We start from the raw sequence: 23,173 nt of genomic DNA on the forward strand, positions 1-23,173 counted from the left end.
TCCCGGCAATGTGCTTAATAAAAACTCATAAAATTTCATTTATCCGAGCACGAGTAACTCAAAGAAGTGGATGGCATGCGGAAAAAATCTGCGCCAAAAATATATATGAGGCAACATGAAATTTTTATATGTTAAGCATCAGCAATCAATATATATTGTGTTTGGTATTGTTCCGCGGCAACTCACCTCATCTGCATACATGTAGATTGATTTTTGACGTTAAAAAGTCGAGCAGAAATTACTGCGAAAATTTAATGAAAATCTTTGGAAAGTCGCAAAAAACTATTAGTATAGAGTAGTTTTATAATTTGGCGACTATAAAACTTACGTTCAGTTTTCGAACCAACTTTATACAATATCCGTTTTGTTGTCGAGTCATTAATTTTAATGATGTATCTTAGTTAATTAAAGCATGCTGGGTAAAACAAAAATCCTTTGAGTATTCAGAACGAACGAGTAATGGGAATACAAAAATTTTCATCTTGCAAATGCAAGGTCTTTGACTAAAGCATTAATGTTGATAAATACGCTGTATACTCGTATTATTTGCATTTAATACCAGCCTAGCAACAGGATTTTGCCAAGTTTTAATTAAAATGTCGTCACATAGAAAGCAAGCCACAGTCGAGTTGGCAATTAGCAATGTTTTGCAATAAATTTAATTCAAAATTGGTCACAAACATTTGCTAATTTAAGCGCCACGGTGGGATTGCACGCAAGGGCAAGGAACTTATCACACATACGCCATGTGAGCCGGGCTGCAATAGGAGTTGTCAACCTGCAGCGCCAGCAAATGTGCATAATTCTTGCACACAGATAGTGCCCAGTCAAGGCAGCTAAATTATAAACCGAAACACAAACAACGCAGGCCCAAGGGAAAGTTTTCCTGTGTTGTCCTTCTCAGGATTGCTAAGTAAATTGATAAACAGAAACACTTGTGTCGAGCTTCTATTAAACTGAGAGAAAATATCGCAACGTGTGATTATTAATTTCATCAAAATTGTTTTAGATACACTTTTTAGGTAACATCTACTCATACATATATATATATATATGCATATATATACAATTTTCCATTCCTTGTGAAATTAAAATTGAATTTAGTTTCATCTTTGCTGACCCAAATTTCCCCTGTGCAGTACGCAAGTTCTAAATAGGCTGTTAAGCGGCAAAAGTTTGGTCGCATCTGTTGCCATAGATTTGTGTATACTCTTCAGGTTTTCGTTTGGTCCAATGGTCTTTGCATTTATTTAATTAAAACGCACTGGCTCTGTCCAACGTTGTTATTGCTGCAATTATAAATGATATATGTAATTTACTGCCTGCCTGACATCTCTGCTCAGTGATATGTCTCATTGTCACTGGCTTTGTTTGTCCATCCATCCCCTTCTCCCACAAATACGAGTATTGTACTCCACTTGGAGTTTTCCTTGTTATATTTGCCCGACCTGGCATACTAAGTCACCTGAATACTTGGATTCAAATCGGGCAGAATGAGAGGTCTTTTTTGGGGTAATTTGAATTTAATTTGAGTAAATTCGTAGCAATTTCAGCAGTCACAATAGGTGTTGTTGTCTAACAATGCAGAGGTAATAATAGTTAATTATGCGATTGAATACTCAAGACAAGAGGCCTAAATGGGCTGAATATGAAATTTCGCTCGAATTCATTTGCGACCGCATTACTGCTTACTCAATTCTGTGATCAAATGTAAAATCCATGAATATCAAATAAATTACATCATCGCACATGCAAATAAAAATCGGAAGTTCAAAATATCCCAGGCTGCTTAATATGCGAAACGCGTTTGCATCTCCCACGCATAAAAAGCAATGAAAATAGGGGATCTAGCCTTAAATAAAAGATAAACAAATTGTTGGTCGCCCCAATAAGAGGCGTCAAATTGTTGCTCTGTCTGGCAGAGGAAAAGTTTTCCTCATTGTGTTTAGTACGTGATAATTGCGAAGTACCAACCGTTCCTGAGTGTCAAATTGAAAACGAGAAATTTAACCGAGCGAAATGGTGTTCTTTCCGCCCTTCCGCTCTTCTGCCCACCAACAGTCACCAAATTCATACGCATTGGCATCGCCGATAAAAACGATAACCCGCCCTATTTCGACAAATCGCTGTACGAGGCCGAAGTGGACGAGAACGAGGACATTCAACACACAGTGCTCACTGTAACGGCCAAGGATCACGATGAGTGTAAGTAGAGGGCCCCTCTTGATGGCCCCAAAAAAATGCTCCCAGAAATTCCGCAATTATTATCTTACACACACATTTTTCTCTCTCCCTATTTTGCTTCTTTTCCTGAATTCGTCCTTCGCCCACAGCCTCACGTATCCGCTATGAAATTACAAGCGGCAACATTGGCGGCGCTTTTGCGGTTAAAAATATGACGGGTGCCATTTATGTAGCTGGCGCTTTAGATTACGAAACTCGACGCCGGGTAAGTAAAAAGCCAAAAAACAGACAAAAATGGAAATACAGAAACCGCGTTAACAAAAAATGAAAAATGCAAAGTGGAAGCCCGTAGAGGACTCCTCTGTAATCGACAAACGTTCTTTCGCAGCTCAGATATATTTATGGCATAAGCGTTGCGGGCTTAGTCAACTGTGAGATTTGTTTATGTCATTGGAAAGCTGAGAATACATAGGTCCAACAGGGATTACAATATAACATTCCCGAAGAAGTACAATTATTTTTTCTTAAAGCTTCAAGAGTACGAGTACATTTTACTGAACGGCAGGAAAGTTGAAAAACATTAAGAGTCAATTGAAGTCTTTGGGGAGAATGTTTAAAAAGGTGCCTAGAAAAGGGACAAGAAAACTCCTTTTCATTGGCCAACCGGGCATTAAGGCCATTCTAATCTTGACCAACTATAAAATTCATTAAGAAACTCGCTCTCGCTCCCTTTGAATTTCAATTTACACGCTTCGCACACCGCGAGGCTGCTTAAATATTTAAAAGTTCAAACAAGTTTTGTTACACGAGCTGCGGTCGAAAAGACAAATACCAAAGGCAAGAACGTGGATGGCCAACCATTAATTGAATTGCAATTCGAACAATTGGCCAAGTGCAAACTCAGTCAGTCATCCAATTTTCGTGTCTTTAATTGAAACGCGGCTAGAGAAAGTTTCTCCAACGAAACATGCCAATATTTCGATTTATTTAGATATTTAGCAAAGGATCTTAATATTAGTAAGAAAATTGATTAAGTTGTAAGCAGTAATATACGTAAGCAATGCAATGCATTGAATAGTTTAAAGACTCGTTAAAATATCTATGATCAATTTTTAAGAATTGAAAATCCAATCGATGCGTACAAATAATGCGTTTTTCTCTGTGCGTTCAGTATGAACTTCGTTTGGCCGCCTCTGACAATTTGAAGGAGAACTACACCACCGTGATTATCCATGTCAAGGATGTCAATGATAATCCCCCCGTTTTTGAGCGACCCACTTATCGCACCCAGATTACCGAAGAGGACGATCGTAATTTGCCCAAACGCGTCTTGCAGGTCAATGAGTGAATCAAAATGAATCTGAATCTTAGCTCACAAGTTTTGTTTTGTTCCGTAGAGTTTTTATTCAGCTAGATATTATTGCATGTGTTAAGTTTTCCTTTTCAAGTTGTTTCCCGCCCCGAAAACTGCCTGATCCACACTTTATTGCACAAAAGATACACATAGAATGTTAGAGTGAAGTGCTTTTAGTACAAGCTACGTTTTAGGTAATCGCCGACTTAACTTATTTGTTAGTTTTAATTTATCACGGCCAATATATATTTTAATGATGTGAATAGCCTAAAACCATTTTCCCTCGTTTTTTCAGACAACAAATAGTTGACATGTAAAGGCATTTACTGCTTTGCAATATTAATGAACTAAAATTAATGTTGGTTCATTTTAAAAGTATTTACAATGGCAAACCAATGTATTTTTTAAGTTGAAAAGAATGCCACATATTTGAAGCCATTTGCATGTTGTTCCACTCCCCGCTTTTTCGTTTGATTTGGGGGCTAGTGAAAAAATATGACGAAAAGTAATTGAACAATTAAAAAATGCTGTCCATTTTAAAGTGGACATGGCCTGTAAAATGTGGCCTATAAAAAGCGTATAAAATTTATTTACCGAGTGCGCACACATAAAACATTTAAATTGCGGTTTACGGAAAAAGTATGGTAATACTATTGATTTATCATTAACCGGGCTACAATAAATTATGTTGAAAATTGAAGATGACTTGAAAACATGTCGATTAACATACATACCTTCAAATTGCTACGCACTTTTTAATGTATAATTGAAAAAGTCAATTAATTTATCGTCATTTAATGAGTAAGCAAGCGCGCCATTGAATGTGAAAAATGCTAATTTGCGGTCAAGTCAAGAGTGGAAAACCGTTTACAAGATATTCGCAGGATTATTCTTCCACTTTTGTAAATTGTCCAGCAAGCTTTCATTTAATTTTAATCAATAGTTTTATGTCCTCTTCGTAATTTATGTGCATTTTATATTTATTGTTTAATTTCGTTGTTTTTACCATTTTTTGTTCTCTTCCCTGCACAAATTTTCCGTTGGCCATATATTTTATTTAATGTTTGCATAAAGTACGAACTGAAATTGGTTGCCTCGGACAGTTTGAATGAAAATCAAACAACAATCGTCATAAATGTGCGCGACGTCAACGATCTTCCACCGCAATTCCCGCAGACATCCTATGAGCGAACTCTCGACGAGGGAATGACCAACACGCCCTTTACCATTATGCAGGTCGCTATATTATTTACCATATTCGAGTCCTGTACATAAAGTCATACTGAACACGAGCTATATAGCATAAGGCAAACAATCAAAGCCGCTCCACCACGTAACAATTAATTTAACCCAACAACCCGAAATCTCATTCAGTCTCATTTCCCATGTAAACTTTGTGTAAACCAGCCATAATAATACGTAAACATAATGAATAATCTCCGTGAGCAAGGTGTAGTGTTCGAATTTATTAAAAGCCATTCAGCGGTAATTGTGTAAATTGAAACGAGAATTCCGTTGGGTATTAAGGTGCACTATTAAAAGTACATAGCCTTGCATTTGCAATGCAAGCAGAACAATTAGTGGGGTGACTTTAACGAAAAATTGATTTTGTTAGTGAAGTAATCGTTTCCCTGCGGTCTTTAATAGCATACGTAAATATTGCGCAAAGTTTTCTCATTTCGCATTTTATTTATCGCACATATGTGTTTTCCATTAGCCATTTCTGTTTGCTACCAAAAGCTGCTAATTAAATTCAATACGCTCTTTAAGTATAATTGCCACACATTTGCACGATTAAGCTTGAACCGCTCAGATTTTGTGTTGTGGTTTTACCACGTTTAACTTGTGGCTAGCTGGCGTCCAACTAATTTAATTAAAATGGACATAGTTGGCGCTTAGAGCCAACAAAGAGAATTAAAATCAATCAGTCAGCACCTTTCTTTGTTTGTATTTACATTTTACTAACCATACGCCAATAATATTTTATATTTACCATTGATTTTGTGCTCACTCACTTCTAACAACAATAATATTCACTGACCAAACCTAATACCTGAAAGCACTTTGAAAACAAATCATAATCCATTGAAAAGCGGCTAAAAAAGTCAGAATGGTAATTAAAGTAAATAAATACCACTGAAAAGTACTATTGCAAAGTAAAAAAAAATAAGCGCACTTACACATCACATTTATCTAAACTAACCGAGGCATAAATGGTTTTGTTTTTAAGTAGTTTTTGCATGGCATGTTTATCTTATTTCTCAATTATTTAATTCGTACTTTTTGCTTCTTTACTTAATGTTTGATTTTTACTCCCCTCCCCCTTCACCGACCTTTAATAATAAATATATTTATTTAATTGGCACGCTGGATGAACAGGTTACGGCCACAGATGGCGACAAGGATCGTCCCCAGAACATCGTGTACTTCCTCACGGGCCAGGGCATTGATCCGGATAATCCAGCCAATAGCAAATTCGACATCAACCGCACCACCGGCGAAATATTCGTACTAAAGGTAAGTCATCAGCGAAAACAATGCTGCAGTGCTTGGCTCTTAATTTAAGCATAAACAAATTGCCAATGGCGGCTGTGAAAAAGTGTTCGCATGCATAATAAATGTATAAATAAAATGCGGTATTTAAAAATCCATGTTGGCCAAGGCCGCAGCTGGTCCGAAACGAAAAATAATGGTGAAATTTCGAAATATGCTCTCTCTGATTAAGCCCCATCAATGTGCACTTAAGTCCGCTTCGAATCAATCGCAATCCCCACAAAATGCAAACGCGCGAATCTGTCTACGTGCTCATTATTTAACATTTAAGTTGCACTTGGTGGACGAAGGGAGTAGCATTGCAGCTATTAAATGGAACGCTTAAATAGATTCCTCCAGGCGGAGGAAGTTACTGATGACCCTCAAGGTCTCGCGGGTTTTTTAAAGGGAATAAATAATTCATTTGAAATTGAAATACACTCAACAATTTACTCTGCGTCCAGGTTCAGCTCTGTAAATTGCCCCCTAAAAGCCGCACCAATTGAAAGAAAATGAAAACTAATTACAAAATCACAATTGGAAATCCCTCGCCACATGCGAGTTGGAAAGTTCACTTTACTCTAGTGTAGTCCCAAAATCGCCAAAGTCAAATTAAGCGAAATGAAATTCCCATGCGTCCAGCTCAAAATAAAATTAAACGAATAACACTCGTGCCGCACAATTCGGCCATTTTATTCCAAATACTATCTCTCTCGACGTGAATACAATTTTGTAAAAGTGGCGGGAGGAGAACTTGGTAAGGGATACCAAACAGCTGTACCGCCTTTTTTCTGTGGTGCGGGTCGGAGTCCCCAGTATGTGACCCACTCACAACTAATCCCTTAAATTGAATATGTCATAACAATGCTGGCAAATTTGTCATGCCAATTAAAGCGATGACTACGCAGGGGTTGTGAGTACATATTTTTCTTTTATTCCGTAGTTAAGGGGTATTTCGGAGACTTTCAGGTTGTTCTGGACTTTACTCAAGCCTAAAACCATGTTGGTAACCAAAAGGAGTTAAAGTTATTTAAAGTATTTTAAATGTAATTGAAAATATGGAATCGTGTCCTTCGATGCATTCTAGTTGATAGTTTTAGAGTGAATGCACTTGTGTCTCTTATCCGTTTCCACATAGGCTTTAGCATATTTCTCCAGAGTATCCTTCGGTGTAATCCATCAACACAATTATCTGTACACACAGTTTTTTGTTGTTGGCGCCTCGTACACAAATTTTTTACGACAAATCCAATGTCAGCGCCATGAAAGACTCCTCATGTTGTCGGTCCGCTGTGCCTGTCACATGTCGTCGGGGGTTAACGATGGTGGAGGGTTAAGGGGTCGTGGGGCTGCGATTTGCTAACAAGGGTTTGGGGCCATATCCAAGGGTTGCCGGCAGCAGCCAACAGATACAAAGTACTGATTAAAATAGCTTGCGCATTTTATTATTTGCATACGTATGTGGGGGTTAGGATGGGCATTCTGGGGCTTCGGGGCACACAGGTGGGACCAAAACCCATCACTCAGGCTGCCGTGAATGCATATCAAAGTCACAATCAACTTCAGGGACAGGTACAGGCTTCCCATACCTTTTTTGTGGCTTCCCCAACATTGTGTAAGGGGATAATTTCATGGGTTAAAGATGGTGTAACTCTCAGCCCACAACAATGTTATGCTCGCCCCTCCCAATGTTAATCGGTCTTGCGTTTATGACAGCTAAAATTACGCAAAGCCCCTGCGTGTTTTAACCCATAACAGCGCTTTACACTTTCGCTCACACTTTTATTTCGATGCCTTTATAGCCTCTGGATCGCGATCAACCCAATGGACGCCCCCAGTGGCGCTTCACTGTATTCGCCCAGGACGAGGGCGGCGAAGGACTCGTGGGATATGCGGATGTCCAGGTCAATCTGAAGGACATCAACGATAATGCCCCCATTTTCCCACAGGGCGTATACTTTGGCAACGTGACTGAGAACGGAACCGCCGGCATGGTTGTGATGACCATGACAGCCGTGGACTACGACGATCCCAATGAGGGCTCCAATGCCCGGCTGGTGTACTCCATTGAAAAGAACGTGATTGAGGAGGAGACGGGGTCCCCCATTTTTGAAATCGAGCCCGATACGGGTGTGATCAAGACCGCCGTTTGCTGTTTGGATCGCGAAAGGACTCCGGACTATTCGATACAAGTCGTGGCGATGGATGGCGGGGGGTTAAAGGGGACGGGGACGGCCTCTATACGGGTTAAGGATATTAACGATATGCCGCCGCAGTTCACGAAAGACGAATGGTTTACGGAAGTGGACGAAACGGATGGAACGGCCCTGCCGGAAATGCCCATTTTAACCGTGACCGTACACGATGAAGACGAGACGAACAAGTTTCAGTACAAGGTTATCGACAACAGCGGCTATGGCGCCGATAAGTTCACCATGGTGCGGAATAACGATGGCACTGGTTCACTGAAAATCGTACAGCCCTTGGACTACGAGGATCAGCTGCAGAGCAATGGCTTCCGCTTCCGCATCCAAGTGAACGATAAGGGCGAGGACAACGACAATGACAAATACCACGTGGCCTACTCGTGGGTTGTGGTTAAATTGAGGGACATCAACGACAATAAGCCGCACTTCGAACGGGCCAATGTGGAGGTGTCTGTATTCGAGGACACGAAAGTTGGCACCGAGCTCGAGAAGTTCAAGGCAACCGATCCGGATCAGGGTGGCAAGAGTAAGGTGTCCTACTCCATCGATCGTTCTTCGGACCGTCAGCGCCAGTTTGCCATTAACCAGAATGGCTCCGTTACCATTCAACGTTCCCTGGACCGCGAAGTTGTTCCACGTCATCAAGTTAAGATCCTGGCCATCGACGATGGATCTCCACCGAAAACCGCCACTGCTACACTTACAGTCATCGTCCAGGATATCAACGATAATGCTCCAAAGTTCCTCAAGGATTATAGGCCGGTTCTGCCCGAGCATGTCCCTCCACGTAAAGTGGTTGAGATCCTGGCCACCGATGATGACGATCGCTCCAAGAGCAATGGCCCACCGTTCCAGTTCCGTTTGGACCCCAGTGCGGATGACATCATCCGTGCTTCCTTTAAGGTGGAACAAGATCAGAGTGAGTATTTCGTATATTTATTTTAGAAAATCTTGACTCAACCGCTAAGCTGACAATTGTTAGATCTATCTTGTGAAACGAAAAAACAATTTAAAAATGTTTAAAACAATTTAATTTAAAAACAATTCAAAAATGCATAAGTACATATTTTGATTTTACAAAAGTTTTTATAACTCAGATTATAAATTCTTTCGAATTAATTTGCCCTTTAGCCAAAGTGTTATTTTCCTTTTGTCGCACTTCCAAACTTCACATGAAAATTGTTGGTTGTAGGGACCTTAAAGTAGTTACAGGCCAGAACATTCCCTGCCTCATCGAAAAGTTGTGCAAATACTTGGGTTAAAGCTTAAACAATGCTCCAGGGTAACAAGCTTAGTTATTTTTGAATTTTTTGCTTTGTGCCCCTGCCTGTATTGAATTTTTCTTGTCAAGTATTGAGCGGTCCGAAAAAGGCTTGTGACCGGAGCCACTGAAAGTTATCAATAGCATACAAATGCAATTACCTCGCAGAGGAAGTTCGAAATGAATAGCCAGGAATCTTTGGCCATAGAACGGAAACCGTAAACCACATGAAAATTTAAATAATATAAGCAAAGCAAACGCAGAGAGTTCGCCCACCTGGGCGCCAAATAAAATGGCAAATGCACAAGTTTTCAATGAAATTACACCATGCAGAGTCTGCCGTAAAATCCAAACTCCATATGTATGCATCGCAGCTCCCTTCGCAAAGCCAAGAAGTGCAGAGAAAAAAGTGACCCAGCATTCACAATTTTTGTGGGTGGCAATCCAATTCTGATGGCTCAGCTGGGAAACGGAAAGGGCGGGCAAGTTTGGGGCCTTCGTGGAGTACGGACAACTACGATTCTCTGACTTTATGCAAACGTTGGTTGGCCTGGGGAGAAGAAGGCTTTTCCAGACTCCTATTTGCATACAATTTGCCTAAAAACACACCATGGAGTGTCTTTAAAAATACATTTCAACTGTGCGTTCTCCGTCGGCTCTCCTGGGGTTTTCCCCTCCGAGGCAATGGTTTCCTTTCCTCCGGACTTCCAGTCCTAACACTTGTTGGCTCAAAGGCGTAATTACAACAAATGGGCTATTGCACAAGTTGCATCTGCAATCAGGTGGAAGGGAAAACGGGCTGGCTAATAAAAGAGCTTAGTTTTTGGGTTGGCTAGTTGTCAGAGCTCTTGGCTAACTGGCAAATGCCTTTGAAGTCCTGAATAGCAACTGGATTTGGGCTGAGCTTTAGGCACTTACATGACCAGGAATTGGTAGTTTATTCACCTGTAGGCACACGGTTTTAGGGAGATAGACCTAAGGCTTTAGAATGGAGGACTTAAGGATATGTTTTCTAATCCCTTATAAATTTAATTGCAATTTCCAGAGGGTGCCAATGGTGATGGCATGGCTGTCATTTCCTCCCTGAGATCCTTCGATCGCGAGCAGCAAAAGGAGTACATGATCCCAATTGTGATCAAGGATCATGGCTCACCAGCGATGACTGGAACCAGTACTTTGACCGTCATAATTGGCGATGTGAATGACAACAAAATGCAGCCTGGATCCAAGGACATCTTCGTTTACAACTACCAAGGACAATCGCCAGACACTCCGATTGGGCGGGTCTATGTCTACGATTTGGATGATTGGGATCTGCCCGACAAGAAGTTCTACTGGGAGGCCATGGAGCATCCTCGGTTCAAGTTGGATGAGGATTCCGGCATGGTAACGATGCGAGCAGGAACTCGCGAAGGACGATATCATCTCAGGTTCAAGGTCTACGATCGGAAGCACACTCAAACCGATATACCAGCCAATGTTACGGTTACAGTGAGAGAAATTCCCCATGAAGCTGTTGTAAACTCGGGATCCGTACGTCTATCGGGCATTTCTGATGAGGACTTTATTCGAGTCTGGAACTACAGAACACAAAGCATGAGCCGCTCGAAGATGGATCGGTTTAGGGATAAGCTGGCTGACTTGCTAAACACTGAAAGGGAAAATGTGGACATATTCAGTGTGCAGTTGAAGAGGAAACATCCGCCTCTAACGGACGTCAGGTTTTCCGCACATGGATCTCCTTACTATAAGCCAGTTAGGCTAAATGGAATTGTACTGATGCACCGCGAGGAGATCGAGAAGGATGTGGGTATCAATATCACCATGGTGGGCATCGATGAGTGTCTGTATGAGAACCAAATGTGCGAGGGCAGCTGCACGAACTCCCTGGAAATCAGTCCTCTGCCCTACATGGTAAACGCCAACAAAACTGCCCTGGTCGGTGTGCGTGTGGACACCATTGCTGACTGTACTTGTGGCGCTCGCAACTTCACCAAACCCGAGTCCTGCCGAACCACACCCTGTCACAATGGTGGGCGTTGTGTGGACACCAGATTTGGTCCTCACTGCTCGTGTCCCGTGGGATACACGGGACCCAGGTGCCAGCAAACCACTCGCAGTTTCCGTGGAAACGGTTGGGCCTGGTATCCTCCCCTGGAAATGTGCGACGAATCGCATTTAAGTCTGGAGTTTATTACCCGAAAGCCCGACGGCTTAATCATCTACAACGGTCCAATTGTTCCTCCAGAACGGGATGAGACGCTCATCTCCGATTTTATTGCCCTGGAATTGGAACGAGGTTATCCTAGACTGCTTATCGATTTTGGCTCGGGAACTTTGGAGCTGAGAGTGAAGACGAAGAAGACTTTGGACGACGGTGAATGGCATAGAATCGATCTGTTTTGGGATACCGAAAGCATTCGCATGGTTGTCGACTTTTGCAAATCAGCAGAAATTGCAGAAATGGAGGATGGCACTCCGCCAGAATTCGATGACATGTCCTGCCAGGCGAGAGGACAAATCCCGCCATTTAACGAGTACCTCAATGTAAATGCTCCTCTACAAGTGGGTGGCCTATATCGGGAACAATTTGATCAGAGTCTGTACTTCTGGCACTATATGCCCACGGCAAAGGGATTCGATGGGTGCATCAGAAATTTGGTGCATAACTCAAAGCTCTATGATCTGGCCCATCCTGGTCTTTCGAGAAATAGCGTCGCGGGTTGTCCGCAAACCGAGGAAGTTTGTGCCCAAACGGAAACCACAGCTCGGTGCTGGGAACACGGAAATTGTGTTGGGTCCTTGTCCGAAGCGCGTTGCCATTGTCGACCGGGATGGACAGGTCCTGCCTGTAATATTCCTACTATACCCACTACCTTCAAGGCCCAGAGCTATGTGAAATATGCTCTGAGTTTCGAGCCCGATCGATTCAGCACGCAAGTCCAGCTTAGATTCCGGACAAGAGAGGAGTACGGCGAACTTTTCCGCGTAAGCGATCAGCACAATCGGGAATATGGAATCCTGGAGATCAAGGATGGGCACCTGCACTTCCGTTACAATCTTAACTCACTGCGCACTGAGGAAAAGGATCTCTGGCTAAATGCCATAGTCGTAAACGATGGCCAATGGCATGTGGTGAAGGTCAACCGATATGGCTCGGCTGCTACCCTGGAATTGGATGGTGGAGAGGGTCGTCGTTACAACGAGACCTTTGAGTTCGTGGGACATCAGTGGCTGTTGGTGGACAAGCAAGAGGGCGTCTATGCGGGCGGAAAAGCTGAATATACTGGAGTGAGGACTTTTGAAGTATACGCTGACTACCAGAAGAGCTGCCTCGATGATATACGGTAAGTGTCCTAAATGAATTCTTCTCAGTAAAGTAAATGATGTTTACAAATTTCACGCTTTTTCTCACAATTTTTCCCAATTGAATTTACAGTCTGGAGGGCAAACACCTACCGTTGCCACCGGCGATGAATGGTACTCAGTGGGGGCAGGCCACCATGGCCAGGAATCTGGAGAAGGGTTGTCCCTCGAATAAACCCTGCTCCAACGTGATCTGCCCCGATCCGTTCGAGTGTGTGGATCTGTGGAATGTCTACGAGTGCACGTGAGTTCCTTATCAGCTTACCATTTCATCATATAAAATCCACCCACTGCTTTTCGTTTCTCATCAATCAAAAAGAAAAATTCATACCATTTAAATAAATTGACCGTTCGGACTGTACAAATGTTCACATAACATTTACAAAGCAACAGAAAAGGGTGAAACCTCAAATTTCCCGTAAGCCCAAACGGCGATAAAAAACCCAAAACCAATTCCACAAAAAAGTTGCAAAAAGGAAAACAAATCGCCAGCTTTGATAAGCAAGCGCAGGGCTTACATTTGATAGGCTTAATCAATTAAAGGGAGGCACAAAACATGGGAGAATACACGGTAGGAGGAGCAGGGTCCGGAAAAAGCTTGCTGAAACTGTTCGTCAAAGGACCTCGTGCCGGAGATTCAGTTGAACACCACTCCACCCGTTGAACACCCATTTGAACACACATGGCACAAAAGTCAGTTAGTGATTGGCACTAAACGTTGCGTGACAAATCAATCGGCTTAGGCTTACACGTTTCCGATTTGGCTTTGACTTCGAGTTAAAGTCGATTCGAGAATCCAGATCCGAGAGCAAAGAGCATTTGTCCGGCTTGCAATGGTCCTTGTATGTACATATTCACGCTTTTGTTTTCTTACACGCAGAGCAACAGCAACCAGCTTAGCACAGGTACTACTACTTTGCTTATCTTTGTTTAACACACAAAAAAGGCTAAAAGCTTTGGCCAGGGGAAATAAATCACTGTAAAATAGGGAAAAATACTCCCATTGGGTGAGGCCACAGAAATAATTTGGGTTTCTAAAATCACTTCATTGAGTTTATAGTACAAAGTAAGTTATCATTTCGGAGAGTTCTATCAATCACTTAAATCAACGATTTCAAGTGCCTTGGTAATATTATTTGATATATCAATATATATCTACTTACATTTGTTGAATTTCCTGATCACCTACGGTACAAGAAACGAAAAAAATATTCAACTGCGCATAATTATCTGACATAACTTGGACTTGTCTCAAATAACATAAGTTAATTATCCATCACTCAATTGGAACATCCATTCGATATTTGCATTTTCGGTTGCCCAATTTCTTTTCCCATATATCCGAACAACTCAATCTCAACTAATTAATCATAATAATTAAATAATGGTAATCAAAACCCGAATCGAATAGTTGCGGCGAAGGACGCATTATGTCGCCAGATTCCAAGGGCTGTATGGATCGCAACGAATGCCTCGATATGCCCTGCATGAATGGTGCCACTTGCATCAATCTCGAGCCCCGACTCCGATATCGTTGTATATGTCCAGATGGATTTTGGGGCGAGAATTGCGAACTGGTGCAGGAGGGTCAGACCTTAAAACTCAGCATGGGCGCCCTGGCGGCGATTTTGGTCTGCCTTTTGATCATACTGAGTGAGCATCGAACCAAAGAACCTCCTCCAAAAATCGAAATATTATATATACTCGAAATATGCGACAACAACTTTTGGTTATAATCAAGCAATTAGTGCTTTAGCGAATGCTTAGCGTTTTAGTGTCTATGTTGTTACGTTTTTCAAAGTTAATTACCTAGTCGCAGTCATTCAATCAATTTCACGCAAATTCCATTTCATTTTACCATCAATTCGACATTTCAAAGGCTCCTATGCACTTTGGTTTTATTTGATCATCTCATGCTCTATCATTTATAAATCCAATCATTCGGCATCAAAATCACGGATCACCGAGTTTACCCTTAATGAAAATTTATATATCTGGCACATGGCTTTCAATATGTCCGCTCACACTTAACCCATTCAAAACGGCATTTCCATATTCATCAAACTATGATTTCATTTCCATACCATTTTGAATGTTTGTTTTTGGCACGTTTTCCGTTCAGCCTTCCACTCAATATGTCTAGTATTATTCCCTCTGTTTGTGTGTGTAAATATTTTATGTAACTAAATGAAGGTATGTACCGAATATTTAATGAATTTGTGAGTTACTCCTTGCCGAGTATTTCATTTGAACGCCGACTCTGTAGAGTACACTGTCCATTTAGTTTTTGCGCTACACTCTGCCAACTATTCGTCCCACACACTTAGCAAAATGCACTCAGCCAAGAGAATGAACAAGACCTGAAATGCCCTTCAGGTAAGTTAACAAATGTGCAGTCAGAGATACAAGTTGTCCATGAGGAGACAAGGGCAAGCCAACCGAAACCGAGCAAGAGCAATTGCAGTTGTTAGCTTTGGCATTTCGAGAAATCACGATGCTCCAAATCCGCCCACCTTATACAAGAATGCTTAAAAAAAAAAGATAAATACAGACTAGGGAGGACAGGATGATCAGACAGCTCAAAGGAGCAGGTTGGAAAGTGGCACTAAGAAGCTGCCAGTTCCATTTCGGCAATGCCTCGCGAGGATTTACTACGTTTGCATTTGCTTTTTTCTCCATTTCTCGATTTCCTAACTTAAATGCCGGGTACGTGTGTAAACAGCCAGAAAAATGCCAGTTTCAGGCTTAGAGCTCAGCTCCATTTATATGCCACCTTTGCTTAACGTTTAAAAGCAAACGCGGTTCACAAAGCGTACGGAAATTATTTCGTGACCGAGCCAACCAACATCAACTGAAACTAAATGACGTAAAATATGGCTAACTTTGAAGACGAAAATTTCGTAAAAATTATCAAGTACCTTACTCACTTCTGATGGGCTTAAACTGCGCACTTGGGAGCAATCGAAGGCAAGGAGGAGCAGCCAAGAGTAAGAAAAAACTATCCCTGACTCAACTTTTCAACTGGCGCTGATTTAGTGTGAAAGTTTCTTGCTGCTTTTGAGGTATTTACTCTATCCTCGCCTTTTAAACTTGTTTGCTCCTTTTTTCTGCTTCCCTAGTGTGCAGAATTCTATGGTTAAGCAGTGGCGTTGGCCAATAATCAATATATCAAAAGTGACTTGAGTCTGTATTTGAAAAGTATTCAATTCAATTGGGCTTGCAAAAAAGTCGCTCAATTGCCATGAATTTTAAGCAGCTGTAAAGAATAGAAACCGAAGGGCAAACAAATTCGATTTCTTTTCATTTTGATAGATATCAAAAAGTCCATTACATACTGATATTACATATTCGAATTTAAAGCAAATTCAAAGTAAAGACAAATGTAAGATTTTAGTTTAATGCCAGCTTATGAGTAATTACATAAATACAGTAAATGAGAAACAAAAACGTATTTTATTATACGATTGAAAAGTTCAATTATGATCTCAATTAATTTGAAATTGTACAATAGTTTATTTTGTCGTGACAGACATTTGGATTATTTACGCAACAAAACATCGCAAATTTCCCATGCATCTCAATTACTTCAGCCTTGAGTCCAAGAAATCTCCCTTGACGATTTTACACCTCAATTCGCAAAAACAACTGACACTGCAAAGTTTTTATCTCTCTGCTTCTGAGAGATCGAGTGTGAGTGCGTTTCCCAAAACTAATCAAAACAAACTTAGGGACTAAGACAAAAAAATACTAACGAAAAGTGAGACAAAATAAAATGAAATTCAACTTATGCCAAGAATGCAGCTAGAGTAAAAACTTTATTCAATTCCAACCAGGGAAACAAACTGTTACATAATAATCATAAAGGGAAACAAAATTTGTAAAAAAAACAGCACTTAAAATGCGTGTTAGGATGGGGAACTCGATGAAGGGCGATGCGGAATGCAAATTCAAAAAGTTTGTAACACGACCAAAAACTGAACCAAAAACTTACAAAGCGTAAAATAATAACTACTACGAAAGAATAGGAGAAAATGGTAAAGTTGCAACGAACATTTAAAAAGACTTTTTGACAGTTTTTCACACTTCACACTAAAGGAAGCAAGCGAGTGAAGCAAATGAAAATACTCCATTCCCAAATCTATTGAAACAAACAAGAAAGAAGTACGCAATGAGAAAATATCGACACCTAAAATCAGGAGTAATGATCCTTAAAGCCAAATTTTTGTTGATTTATTTGTACTATATTGGGGATAGCCGCTGTTATTAATGGAAACATCTAAAAAGGATTTAAGACCAAATTCCTGATTCTAGGACGTTTATTTTTCTCAGTGTCACAATACGCAGGAACTTTATTCAAGACACACCCACACATCACACCACAGCATGATGAAAACAAATTTTAAATAATTTCTTTTATTTTTTCAACACACATCTTTTCCCGACACTCCCACACATTCGGTACACCCCACATCCACTCAAACAACCAACCAACCACTCGTATACGTAACTTTTTTACGGCTCGTCCTGCAGCTGTCCAGCGGGCTACAAAAGCTCGGGCAGCACCTGTGTCAACGACAACGAGTGCCTACTGTTCCCCTGTCGCAACGGGGGTCGCTGTCGCGATCATCATCCGCCAAAGAAGTACGAGTGCCACTGCCCCATGGGCTTCACCGGCATGCACTGCGAACTGGAGTTATTGGCCTCCGGCGTATTGACGCCATCCCGTGATTTTATTGTCGCCTTGGCGCTCTGCCTGGGCACTCTGATACGTAAGTACATACCGAGGAAACACAAAAGAGTTGTGGAGCCAACGAATTGCTGACTTAAATCGAAAATTAAGTGTTTCAATAGCTAAATATTATGGTAAAACTTAAATGAGCGAATAAGGATTCTCTTATTATCTATCTTGCATGGAGTATCACCCGTTTTAAATTACTAGAACCGCTAAATAATTACCTAATATTGTATGTACTTTTTTACTCGTATCCATTGCTTACTTTAACATACTTTAATTTGTTTTATTTCTCTGGCTTTCTTATGCCAATTTAAACTTTGATCAGACGTGGGTATGTCCTTTAAATATTGATGGCATTACGCGTAAGCCATAAAATTAATTAAGTCTTACAATCAGCAATCTGCAATGACCGGAAACGACGGATCCCAGCAAGCAAACATGTCAAAAGTCATTTCCGCAAATTACATAACACAACAAAAGTCCTTCCTTTAATTAAAGTTTATTGAATGGGCAGCGACATTTTTTGCATATCGATTTGGGCGTGGCTGCAAAAGAATCCAAGTATAAATTAAACATTGTTGGTAAAGAATAATTATTCGGCATTGCGAATGCGTATTTGACTAGCACAATAATTGCAATTACATGCCGCCCAGCTGCCGAAAGGCAAGAAAAAGAGAAAAAATACAACTTTTTGCGGACGAAGAAGCCGCAGCAAATTACTTAACGTCAACTTCAAGTTGTGGTGGCAATTTCCACGACTCGAAATGCCCAAAAACTTTTTGTTTTCCCAGGGTTTTCCCGTGCAACAGATGCTGTCTGCGTTTCGCAATATGCTGAAAAGCGCGCTGGCAAAATTAGAAATGCTACAGAAGACAGCGGATTCAAGTCGTCTGCAGCTTGATTTGCCATGTTCTGTTGACCAGAAAACTGGGACAATGTTGGCAATATTGTTTTAGGTTTCTTTTCGTTTCGTTTCGTTTCGTTTTCCCTATTCTTTTTTCCGTGTTTTTGCTCTATTCCGCTCTGGTTATACAATTTAATTAAGAATTTTTCTGCCAGCTGATAGCACACGGAAAATGTTTGGACCCGCTTTTCCGCCGTTGAAGAGAAGTACAACTGAAATTGTTCTGCATGTTAAATTAAGCGTTGTATGGTGCACTTTGTAAACCCAAGGAGTTGTTGTTGCATACCAGAGGAGGGCAATATTTGAGGGGAAATTGCATTTTAATATTGTTGAATTTTAACTATTCGCAGTACTCGTCTTGGTGTTCGTCGTATACAATCGTCGCCGTGAAGCGCATATCAAATATCCGGGTCCCGATGACGATGTGCGCGAGAATATCATCAACTATGACGACGAGGGAGGCGGCGAGGACGATATGACTGCCTTTGATATCACACCTCTGCAGATACCAATTGGAGGGCCAATGCCACCCGAGCTGGCGCCCATGAAAATGCCAATTATGTGTAAGTTTACTTGAGACTTTTCCTTTCAAGCCTTTAAAATGCAATTATGAAATATATGGTTTTGTTTCTGTTTTGCGAACGTTTTAAATTCGGAATATAGAATTAAAGAAAGTGAAACACTGTGGTTTTGCTAATGAAATGCTTTTATTTTTAACCTCTCCTATCTCCAGATCCCGTCATGACCTTGATGCCAGGTCAGGAGCCCAATGTGGGCATGTTCATCGAGGAGCATAAAAAGCGAGCCGATGGTGATCCAAATGCGCCACCTTTCGACGACTTGAGGAACTACGCGTACGAGGGCGGCGGCAGCACAGCTGGATCGCTGAGCTCGTTGGCTTCAGGTAGGCTTGGAAAATATTCTACTTTAAGACTAGTATTTGCACCCATTATGCAGCCGTTTAGTCACGAAACTAGAACCGAAAAGCCTGAGATGCCCCATAAAGTAGGCTACCAATAAGTAGAAAAGCACTCAAACGAGCAGTTGAAAATTAGACCACTCGATTCGTTGTTGTCTCATCAACTTTTTGACATTTTCAGGCCAGCGTTTCTCAGATACAGCTGAATATTGGGTGTAAATCTAGGAGAAATATGTAACCAAAAACGGCAGTTCTTTCTTCTATTTTGACTACACAGTGGAAAAAATTCCTAACCAAGTCTAATATACTTCTCAATATCTAAAGTCCTAAGTAATAATACTTGCCATGGCTTACAGAACCTGAGACAAACCAACAATAATCTGCAACATTTTCTTGAATGCTTAGACTTAACATGCATTTTTTGTGCAATTACTCATCATTTTTGCAGGAACTGATGACGAGCAGCAGGAGTACGACTACCTCGGGGCCTGGGGGCCACGCTTCGACAAGCTGGCCAACATGTACGGACCCGAGGCGCCCAATCCCCACAATACCGAACTAGAATTGTAAGCTGGAGGAGCCGAGAAATAGAGTGGGGAGAAGGGAGGAGGGAGATACCGAATCCATGTCCGATGCGGATACCTAGATGAACAAACTAAAACTGTTAGTAGATTCAAAGTTGCATTTAAAACGAAATGAAGCCCCACTCCCAAGGGAAACTCACACACACAAAGGAAGCGTAACCAAAGAAGCATCTCAATGCTGAAGTTGGCAGAACTCTCTACGTAACTGGAAACTAAGAAGTAAAAAACTAAAATAGGGGAAGGGATGTGAAGTGAAAGTGAAATCAAACACATATTATGACACGTAAAATGACATTTGTAAAAATATTTCATCAGCATTTAAATTTAAATAATTACGATAATGAGATTTAGTTATAGGGCAACCGATTAACCCAAAACGGTTACGGTTGCACTTTTTCCAGCATTTTTTGCGGGGCAAGTTATGAACGAAATAAAACTACAAATTGAGGAAATAAATTTGTATGATGTAGGAGAGAGCATACCAAAGTTACGTTTAGGAGCGCTTATGAATTTATAAGTTTAATTCTCAAACAGATTTATTGTGCATATTATTTTAAGTTGTAATTATTATTTTAGGCATTCGCTGTTTATAAGTTTGTGACGCATGTGAGAGTCATTTAGCGGTTAAGCCAGAACAATTCTCAACGCCTTTAATTTATCGTTAGTTTAAGTTAAACCATTTTTATTTCCCATTACTTTTTAAGGATTACTATTAAACAGAATTAAAACTTATATAAAGGAATACCCAAAGACTGTTTTCGTTCCATCATAACAAGTATATACATACATTAAAAACACGAAACATATATATATTAACATATAAACATTACGAAATTTTTAACTGCAACCGACGGGCGTTTCGCAATTTGTCGCATTGTGTATGATTCAATTTAAAGTAAACCACAATCGGGAAACCCTGGCTAAATTCCAGGAAGAAAGTACTCCTAAAAAATATTCTAAAGCAGGAAACCTATGCTAAAACTCCATAAAAGCGAATCAAGCAAAAGAGTTAAAAGAAAAAAGAAAAAAGTAAAAGTAAAAAAAAATAAGAAAAAGAAAATTTACCTTTAGATGAACTTAGCGCAATTGATATAATTAAAAAGAATACTTCAAAAGAAAACAAATGATATATATAAATGATGAAAAAATGGAAAAGTATTTTACATTGTATATATTATTAGTTTTAGCACGTATACAAAGAAACACACAGATACAACAATATTAAACCAAATCAAATTGGTAGCAAAACCTAAAATAATATTAAGTCATTTCAACTAATGTGCATTGAAATAAAAAGAAATAAAATCCTCCATATACATAAATCCAAAACTAACTGCATTTAAACACAAACTTTTTCCACACGACAAGCAAACGTTTTGCAGATTTGTTCTTCTTTTCCATTTGTTTGCTGAAACTTGAATCGATCGACAATGGTCGCAAGTTTTTATTATTCTTCGTTTGTTGTTGCATAGACCCACACATAATAAATGTTGTTTTTTAAGTTGAATTCGTGTGTTTATTCTATTTTATACTGTCTGCCATAAAAACAAAATCAGAAACGCAGTTTCCCGATTATAGATGGAAGCGAGCCGTAAGTAAATAACAAAACATATATATAAAAACTGTTTAGATCATAGTGTTTTCTAGGCACCATGGCCATTTTTCCGTTCCTTTATTTTACAGATTCTCCCCTTTAGCAGACAAAAAACCACACAACAGTTTTGGTATTCGAATTATTCCTACTACCACAGAAGAAAGTTTATGAACACTACTTAAGAAAAACCTACCATATACATATAACAAATGGAAACAGAGAAAAAAATCTAACAAAACTGCAACAAAAGTTGACTATTGAAAAGTGCAAAGATTTTAACGTAATTGTTAAACCATACAGCGAAATAAATAATAATACACTTCTCTGCTGTACTTGTTTGAGAAAATTCATAGAAATTTTAAAGCACATTAATTGTTAAATCGAACTTTAACGCGAAGTAGCCATGTACGAATAAACGAAGCCATTTTGCATGATTTGCCTGCTTAGTGCAGTACAGTGCGGTACGGTACAGCAAGTCCGCAACCCTAGAAACACACAGAACACTGCCAAAATTAGGGTTTAGTTTCGCAGGGACTCGTGAGGTTAATTCAACGAACCGTTCATTTTTCGCTTTCGCTTTTCTTTAGCGCACTGAACTTTTCATTTAGCCTTCTTGCTGACGCATCTGACTATGAATAAATTTTGCATTTATATATGTATAGGTCGAACAGCCAACGGAAACGAAAAAAATCACAAACACCACACAACAAACAATAAACAATGAAAACATTTTAAATTGTAAACATTCAAATAAACAGCAAACAAAAGAACTCGGCGATATTTTATATTTATAACAGCTGGAAAGCACACACAGAACAAAAACCAAATTAGTAGAATGGCAAGTGAATTATATACTCATTTACACATATTTGTTATATATTTTGTAACGTAAGTTAGAAGCATATACTATATATTGAATAATGCACAGACACATACATATATAATGCGAAATACATTTACACCAAACAGAAATGAACACGCCGACAGACTGACAGATAGACAGACCCATACATGCGATGCAAGAATCATACTATTTGATAACTATGTATTTATAATGTATGCATTTTTTACTAACAAAACAACCCGAAAACAAGCGGCTAACAAAAACCGAATCTCCTCCATGAATCGTAAATCCCGTTCAGTCTAATCGCAAAATGCAAAACAGATACACATACTAAAACAAATGAAAATGCGAAACCAGAAAACAAAAAACCGATTTGAATGCAGTTTTAGATAAATTTGCATATAAGTACATTACTATGTAAAATCCCTTTAATATACACAAAAAAGAAAATGCAAACGGAAAATAGTATTAAAAAATGAAATTATGAATAAATTACGAGTAATAATGATAAAACAAGAGCAAAGCAAACTGCTGGAAAAACTAACAAATCAATTGTGTCAGTATCGAAAATGATAAAAATGCTAATTAAGTAAGCGACGGAGAAAAGGCGTGAAAAACTTGTAAGCTAATCACGCGCCACTTAAGGAAAATGGGGAAAATATTTAGTTAAGAAAACGTATACTGACATA

The 23,173-nt window shown here is 39.9% G+C and overlaps 1 protein-coding gene across 11 annotated transcripts in view; it reads left to right on the top strand.

Moving 5' to 3' along the window:
• LOC120446413 (neural-cadherin) overlaps window positions 1–23,173 on the top strand; it is a 99,179-nt gene extending 76,006 nt beyond the window's left edge. For 3 of the 11 annotated variants that reach the window (XM_039627361.1, XM_039627369.1, XM_039627368.1), the window contains 11 exons: window positions 2,062–2,205; window positions 2,334–2,449; window positions 3,356–3,520; window positions 5,918–6,055; window positions 7,873–9,196; window positions 10,584–12,885; window positions 12,978–13,148; window positions 17,435–17,673; window positions 18,894–19,106; window positions 19,277–19,447; window positions 19,911–23,173. In XM_039627361.1, the coding sequence (XP_039483295.1) occupies window positions 2,062–2,205; window positions 2,334–2,449; window positions 3,356–3,520; window positions 5,918–6,055; window positions 7,873–9,196; window positions 10,584–12,885; window positions 12,978–13,148; window positions 17,435–17,673; window positions 18,894–19,106; window positions 19,277–19,447; window positions 19,911–20,032 (5,105 nt within the window). In that variant the 3' untranslated portion in view covers window positions 20,033–23,173. Of the gene's footprint in view, window positions 1–2,061; window positions 2,206–2,333; window positions 2,450–3,355; window positions 3,521–4,612; window positions 4,775–5,917; window positions 6,056–7,872; window positions 9,197–10,583; window positions 12,886–12,977; window positions 13,149–14,315; window positions 14,558–17,434; window positions 17,674–18,893; window positions 19,107–19,276; window positions 19,448–19,910 lie in introns of all 11 variants that reach the window. The other 8 variants (XM_039627360.1, XM_039627367.1, XM_039627366.1 and 5 more) reach the window with 3 other exon arrangements.

Source organism: Drosophila santomea, chromosome 2R, assembly GCF_016746245.2.
Source record: "Drosophila santomea strain STO CAGO 1482 chromosome 2R, Prin_Dsan_1.1, whole genome shotgun sequence".
Classification (NCBI taxonomy): Eukaryota; Metazoa; Arthropoda; class Insecta; order Diptera; family Drosophilidae; genus Drosophila; species Drosophila santomea.